The sequence below is a fragment of the Carassius carassius genome, chromosome 28 (assembly GCF_963082965.1).
Source record: "Carassius carassius chromosome 28, fCarCar2.1, whole genome shotgun sequence".
NCBI classification, from domain to species: domain Eukaryota; kingdom Metazoa; phylum Chordata; class Actinopteri; order Cypriniformes; family Cyprinidae; genus Carassius; species Carassius carassius.
The window spans coordinates 23,435,566-23,443,734 of NC_081782.1; the positions used below are offsets into that span (position 1 = coordinate 23,435,566).

Sequence of the window (8,169 nt, forward strand, 5' to 3'; positions counted from 1 at the left end):
TGCCAAAAGCTTAAGAGCTCTGGATCTCCCTTTACAGATGTATTATCACCTTTTTTGCACCTTTTTAGTCAGGATTGTGTGTGTTAACAGTTCCTGCCAAATAGCACTGTGCTGTCTTGTCACAAATTATGTAATTACAAAGATATTTCTCAACGTCATTTAACTCAAACCTCACTTTAGGTTTGCCTGCAGCAGATTATATATTTATAACAACATTAAAAAACAAAGTAGGTTCTTAAATGGGACTTCACTTCATCAAGGTGAATAAATCACATCTGATTCACTATTCAGTTAATGACACATTGAGCAATTAAAACAATCTTCTTACAATGCATTTAGTCAAGAGACTGTTTTTTTTTTGTGTCAATATTAGACAAACAAAATAGCTAACAACAGAACTTCATCTTTTATATTAATATGGCAGTACATTTACGGAGGCATATAGATAGTATCAGTTTAAACCATAACTGCTGAATATTTAAATATGATATTTAAACTTTTTTGAATGGACATTACATAGGGAGAAGAACTGATAATAATATATTGTAAATAAACATCTCTACCTACAATTGTAAAACTTTATTATCAAATGAAGTTTGTAACAGAAAAAACATTATGACAGTGTCAGTATCAGTGCAAAGTTAATATACAGTATTATATAAGCGCCAACAAAAGTTTTCAGCTTGTTAATAGTATGACACTTCAGACAGTCAATGTGTTTACATGTGGCATTGCATAAAATGGTATATCATTCTTTTTTGTTTTGTAGGTTTAATTAAATAGTGGTTATGTACATTATATTATTTTCACATTTACTTGCCATTCTGAAAATGTAAGTTCATTCACATATAGTTAGAGGTGTTTGTCTTGTTTAATCAAGTTCCAGTCGATTTACAGTATATTTGTTTTATTCATACTCCACAGTTAAGTATTCCAAATGTTTGGATATAATTCCATTGAAAACAGGTGTGTCCCCAAGTACTGGGCTGAAGGATGACTTAAAGAGGGAGGTAAATCCCTCTAAAAGGGCGTAGTTTACTTACTGCCCTGGGAGTTATTAACAGATCCAAATTAGGGCATATTTGCATGTTTTATGCCACATTTCATCCACTGCAGAGTGCTTTTTGTACATTCAGTTTCTTTAAATCCATTTGTTCAATACTTGTCCTTATACATTAGACTCATTCTGGAACATCTTGTTCTTTATTGACCTCAGGCTGAACTGAAAAGAGGAGCTAGTTGTCTCTGAACGTAAAGCCTCAGAGAACTTGACATCAAAGGAATGGTTCATCTGAGATTTCCTCTTAATGGAGTTTTGTATTGTCTCTGAGGTAAAATAGTAGACGATGGGGTCAAAACAGCAGTTGGACACAGCAATACACAGAGCGATCGGATAGATTGTCCGAACCACTGATTCGACTGCACAGCCCTCCAAGGTTTTTGTCCGCACCAGTGAGTAGAAGACAAGGTTGACGTTGTAGGGAATGAAACAAAAGCAGAAGATGGAGAGGTGGACGATGATCATCCTCAATATCTTTCTCTTGTTCAGCTTCCCTCCCCTACTAACAGTCTGTGGCCTCCTCAAAGTTTGGAGCACCATAGCGGAGCAAACCACGTTCAGAATCAAAGGAATAAGGAACCCCACTGTCTCTATGAAGATCACCACCTTTGAGAGATGGCTCTTCCACTGATTTGAAGAGAAATTCTCAAAGCAGGCTATTGTGTTGTTTTTTTGCTTGTTAGTACTGTTCAGCAAGAAGCCTGTTGGAAGACTTCCAGAAAGCACGAGAACCCAAACAGTAGCACATACAATTTTGGCATTGCGTTTTGTCCGGAGACCCCTTGAACGAAAGGGGTGTACTATGGCGAGGAAACGGTCCACACTGATGCATGTTAGAAACAGGATGCTCCCATACATGTTTGTGTAAAAGAGTGAGACAGAGAGCTGGCAGAGCAGGCTGCCGAATGGCCAGTTCTGCTGGATGAAGTAAAAGACCCTCAAGGGAAGTGTGAGCACAAATAATAAGTCAGAAACCACAAGATTCATCATATATGTGGTGGTCTCATTCCGCAGTTTCAGTGAACAAGTAAAAATGTACATGGCTGCAACATTGGTTATGAGTCCCACCATGAAGACAAGGCTAAACACTATGCTGTAAAGAGGATATTTGAAGTTGTCATTCTTTGGGCAGTGGGTGATGTTGTGTAGCTGCAGAGAGGAATTTTTGTAGCTGGCACTGACAGCCCATATCTGGGTCAAAGCCTCCATTTGAACAGTGGTGTTGTCCATCTCAACAGGAAACAAAGTCGCACTATGGGGTGTAAGTTTGGTGAGACTACACAATTTGGGGATTTTCCTCAATCCACAATCATTCAACAGGGCAAAACAAAAAATGTACTGCAGACAGATTGTTTCCAACCACAAGATGGTATTTCCTTCAAGGGCACATAGATATCTTTAAAGTGTTTTTTTTTTTTTTTTTGGGCTGTTCAAAACTGAAGTGATCAAACACTCCTCTGTGGCATTCTTCAGCAAAGCCTCATGCTGAAGGCATTTCACTCCAGAGACTGGAACCAGACCACGACTACCTCTTCCCCTCCCCCTTCCTCCTGCCCTTTCCCTGGCCACCCCACAAGATTGTTGCCCCAATCTTAGAAGCTACTCACTCCAATGTTTTAGTTCACACAGTCCTTTCTTCTGGTTCGACTTCAGAAAATCCATCCAAAACAGCCAAAATGGGTAGTCCGGTTAGAATCCATTCCTAGTATATCCCATTGAGGAAAAACAAATTCCTTATTAAAGTAACAAATACTTAATAAAGTGATCCCAAATTCTTCCACAACAATTCTTGAAGTATCCTTTAAATTAGCCTTCTTTGTTCTCCGTCCCACAGATTTCCCAGTGATCATAGAGCACCTGTAGACAGCGTGCAGCTCTCTCCAAGTGTGACAGTGCAAAAGCAAGTCAGACTTGTTTCATCTAAGGGTCTGATTCCTGGCCCACCCCCTTCCTTGCTGCTTTGTCTTTTTGTCTCCGTCAGCAGTAGTCTCAGGGGCATTCTGTGCTGTGGAGGACTTTACAAGCCAGTGTTATCAGTAAATTTGACTAACCATGGCTCCTCCTACTTCCTGGTATGTCCCTCCCCCTCTGACAGAGAAGCCAAACAACAAGAAATTAACAGTGTACAAGGGGCAAACTGTTCTTTTAACAACTTAACATGACAGTCTCTTGCAACACTTTTGAATTTGTTATTGTATTATTAAATTTTAAACCTTACCCAAAATAAAATAATATCAGGAATCTTTAAAAGTAAAAGAGGCTTACTGAAGTGTTTAATTGTGTTTCTTGTAAGTATCAACTGTTTTGTTGAAATTAAGATACAGTAGTTTAGATAGTTAGAGGAGCTTTGAGAGAATTTTGCTAAAAATGTTTTAGTTCATATTAAAATCTCAGTTTTGTACAGACAGCGTCTTGGCAAAAGTTATTAGTTCTTATTAGGAGATACTGTACATTTAAAATTACTAGAGAGTTTTTCCATGTAACAATTTGCCTTTAGCATGGTCCAGTTAAACTCTGTTGGTAAATCTGAATGCAGAAAGCATTGGGTCATTCAAATGATCTGACTACATGACTATATTTGCTTGATTATGTTTACAATACATATATTTACATATTCATTATTTACACCGCCATATAAATATATAAACCCCTAACAGCATGAAATGTACTTCTATTTTTCTATCTGATACTGACCTCACTGAAGGGCTTGCCACTGTGTGCATTCCTGTGATGCCGTTAGTTGTCAAAAGTTGTCATTATGCTCACATAACAGTTACTGCTCATATGTTTGGATCAGAAAAAAAAAAAAACGGAACATTTCAAATTCTGAGAGGCACCAGTCAAGCAAGTGCCACTGAGATGACCTCAAAGGCTAAATAACAGAAAGCTGTTCATTAGTATTCCCATTCAGCTCAGTAGCACTTGGTGGCTCTTTTTTCCCTTCAGGAAAAACATCTCCGATACAAGAGACTTGTGCAAAAGTTGTATGGGTGAAGCAATTTAAATATTAAAAAGCAACTGTGATTTTATTACATTAATAGTTAGCAACATAGAAACTGCAAGTCTGTTCCTTTTCCAAACTATATGCTTGAGAATGAGGAAGGGCAACCAGCTTCCTCTGCAAAAGCTTCCATTTAGAGACATTCTGTCAGGTTAAGGCAAGGGAGTTTGTATTATATACCACACCCTATGATACACTGCACTTTACTTGCAACAACAATAGCAAAGGAACCGGTCTTTGATTAAATAATTTATGTTCATGCCTAATGTATAAATACATACTTCTTTCAAGGACAAGGCTGTCTGTAGATTCTGGAACTGACACAAGGGATGCCACTTCTGCTGGTCCCCAGTCCCACATTTGCACAGTTTCCTGCTATTGAAATTATGCTTTGTGTTTCTGAGACATGCGTTTCATCTAGTTGCAATGCACAATTGAGAGTCTTGTTTTTATGTGTTCAGTGGAATAGTTTTGTTGGAGGTCTTGTGTGCAGCAGACAATGGCTGTTTTTCAATTAAAATGTCTCCCTGACCTTGATGGTGTTTTACTGGGGAGTACAGAACAATGGTCATGAAACATCTAACATGTTTCACTGTCAGCACAGGCTTCAAAACATTTTTGAGTTGTTTTCATGTCAGTTTGGTGGGGTTTTGCTCCTTAATAAAATCTCTAATGCTACACATGATAATGTTTGCTTTGGTAATGTTTTGCTATACATAATATGTTTTAGTAATTTTGTGTACATGATATTTGCTATAAATATATATAGGAAATAGAATAGCAGTGAGATGTTATTAAAAATGTCTAGTTTTAAAGGGTTAGTTCACCCAAAAATATGTGTTTTTAATAACTCACCCTCATGTTGTTCCAAACTGTAAGACCTCCGTTCATCTTCGGAATTCAGTTTAAGATATTTTAGATTTAGTCCAAGAGCTTTCTGTCGCTCCATTGAAAATCTATGTACGGTATACTGTCCATGTCCAGAAAGGTAATAAAAACATCATCAAAGTAGTCCATGTCAAAGTCAAAGTCAAAGTCACCTTTATTTATATAGCGCTTTAAACAAAATACATTGCGTCAAAGCAACTGAACAACATTCATTAGGAAAACAGTGTCAATAATGCAAAAATGATAGTTAAAGGCAGTTCATCATTGGATTCAGTTATGTCATCTCTGTTCAGTTAAATAGTGTCTGTGCATTTATTTGCAATCAAGTCAACGATATCGCTGTAGATGAAGTGTCCCCAACTAAGCAAGCCAGAGGCGACAGCGACAAGGAACCGAAACTCCATCGGTGACAGAATGGAGAAAAAAACCTTGGGAGAAACCAGGCTCAGTTGGGGGGCCAGTTCTCCTCTGACCAGACGAAACCAGTAGTTCAATTCCAGGCTGCAGCAAAGTCAGATTGTGCAGAAGAATCATCTGTTTCCTGTGGTCTTGTCCTGGTGCTCCTCTGAGACAAGGTCTTTACAGGGGATCTGTATCTGGGGCTCTAGTTGTCCTGGTCTCCGCTGTCTTTCAGGGATGTAGGGGTCCTTTCTAGGTGCTGATCCAGCATCTGGTCTGGATACGTACTGGATCCGGGTGACTGCATTGACCCTCTGATCTGGAGACAGACTGGATCTGGTGGCCACGGTGACCTCGGAACAAGAGAGAAACAGACAAATATTAGCGTAGATGCCATTCTTCTAATGATGTAGCAAGTACATAGGGTGTTATGGGAAGTGTTTCCGGTTCCGGTTTACCTAATTAATGCAGCCTAAAAATCCTTTAACGGATTTGGATAATAAAAGCATATTAGTATGTTATGTGTATGCCAGGTTAAAGAGATGGGTCTTTAATCTAGATTTAAACTGCAAGAGTGTGTCTGCCTCCCGAACAATGTTAGGTAGGTTATTCCAGAGTTTGGGCGCCAAATAGGAAAAGGATCTGCCGCCCGCAGTTGATTTTGATATTCTAGGTATTATCAAATTGCCTGAGTTTTGAGAACGTAGTGGACGTAGAGGATTATAATGTAAAAGGAGCTCATTCAAATACTGAGGTGCTAAACCATTCAGGGCTTTATAAGTAATAAGCAATATTTTAAAATCTATGCGATGCTTGATAGGGAGCCAGTGCAGTGTTGACAGGACCGGGCTAATATGGTCATACTTCCTGGTTCTAGTAAGAACTCTTGCTGCTGCATTTTGGACTAGCTGTAGTTTGTTTAGAAGCGTGCAGAACAACCACACCCAATAAAGCATTACAATAATCTAACCTTGAGGTCATAAATGCATGGATTAACATTTCTGCATTTGACATTGAGAGCATAGGCCGTAATTTAGATATATTTTTGAGATGGAAAAATGCAGTTTTACAAATGCTAGAAACGTGGCTTTCTAAGGAAAGATTGCGATCAAATAGCACACCTAACTGATGACGAAGAATTGACAGAGCAACCATCAAGTCTTAGACAGTGTTCTAGGTTATTACAAGCAGAGTTTTTAGGTCCTATAATTAACACCTCTGTTTTTTCAGAATTTAGCAGTAAGAAATTACTCATCATCCAGTTTTTTATATCGACTATGCAATCCATTAGTTTTTCAAATTGGTGTGTTTCACCGGGCCGCGAAGAAATATAGAGCTGAGTATCATCAGCATAACAGTGAAAGCTAACATCATGTTTCCTGATGATATCTCCCAAGGGTAACATATAAAGCGTGAAGAGTAGCGGCCCTAGTACTGAGCCTTGAGGTACTCCATACTAGGGATGGGCGTTTTCCACAAATATCACATTCGAATATTTGAGCTCACAAAAAAAGAATATTCGAATATTTGTTTATTTGTTTATTTAAATTAAGTTTAATGAGTCAGACGTTATTTTTCAGCAACATTTGTTTTCGTCATTTTGAACAAGCTTACAATAAGCTTGAACATTACACATCGTGTTTTGTAGCTGAAAACCTTTAACAATGCGTGCAAACAAACAAAAGTACAGATTAAAAAAAAAAAAAAAAAAAAAAAAAGTGAACAAAGAAAAAACGTAAAGCAGCCTGCAGCAATTAGGCTATTGTATAGAATGTAGCTTACACACTTAACTTTTAAACTGTCAGCAAATCTTTTTTGCTTTTTTTCTATTGTTTCAAATGTTCTTGTTAAGAAATACGGGCATGTAAACATGATTGGGGGAAAGTCGGCTCCTTAGTCTGTTAACAATAAGGCCGGCCACGGAGAAAACGCGCTCTGATGGCACAGACGTTGGCGGGACTCACAACTAACGGTGTGCTAAGCGAATACGTTTTGTGAAGCGCTTCGTGTTTTCGTTTCACCACTGAATGAGATCCTCATATGGTGGAATACATGGCTCCAGCAAGAACTGTTCCCACTCGTCTCGGCTGGACTCTCTGTAATCATCGCTGGAGAACTGGCTCAGCCTTTTCCGACGAGTGGGCATTGCATCTTCTTCATCGTGGCGATTGCATCCGCACCACTCGCATCAAGGGAAATGTTCTTTTTTTTCTTACTTCTCTCATGTTTTCATCAAGAAACCTGAGATGTATGTGCCGAGGGTCTAGGGCAGACGCGAGAAGAGGAGTTTTCACTGCATTCTCCAAGTTAGCGGTGTTTATTCATTGCTTGAGAGATGCTGCAACAATGTTCTTGGATCACTTTCTGTGATTCTCCACGGCATATTTGAAGTACTGTAGAAGACCGCAGTTCTTTTAGGGGGCATTCACATATCGTGTCTTTTGCATGCTCAAGTTCGTTATTTCCAATGTAGGCTCGCGGTATGCGCGCTCATAATGGAAGCGACGCGGTCGCGATGCGCACGCGCTGCGACGCGGTCCCGTTTTTTCCAGGCGCGTCCGCACAGCATCGAGTTAAAAACATCTCAACTTTCAGAATGCCACAAGTGCACCGCAGGTCATGTGACAAGAACTAAACATTCAGCTTCATCCTTTCCCGTAACAACGTTGAAAGCTCAGCCAAGATGAAGGAACACCTGATCATAGCTGTATATGGATTGCCATTTTGAAATAAATTTAGTAGCAGAGCTACTGAAAGCGATTTTTTTTTGTGCTGCAAATCCATTTATCCTTTGCTGAAATTTCCGCGTCTTCATGGAGAG

General features: G+C 39.1%; 1 protein-coding gene across 1 annotated transcript; it reads right to left on the reverse strand.

Moving 5' to 3' along the window:
* Positions 1-220: 220 nt before the first annotated feature.
* lpar6a (lysophosphatidic acid receptor 6a) lies at positions 221-3,064 on the reverse strand. Its single transcript, XM_059514851.1, has one exon. It carries the CDS (start codon positions 2,288-2,290, stop codon positions 1,169-1,171), a length of 1,122 nt encoding a protein of 373 aa, XP_059370834.1. The 5' UTR covers positions 2,291-3,064; the 3' UTR covers positions 221-1,168.
* Positions 3,065-8,169: the final 5,105 nt, after the last annotated feature.

Bases quoted from the DNA above. Each gene is read 5' to 3' on its own strand.
- lpar6a (XM_059514851.1), bottom strand. From the start codon at position 2,290: ATGGACAACACCACTGTTCAAATGGAGGCTTTGACCCAGATATGGGCT.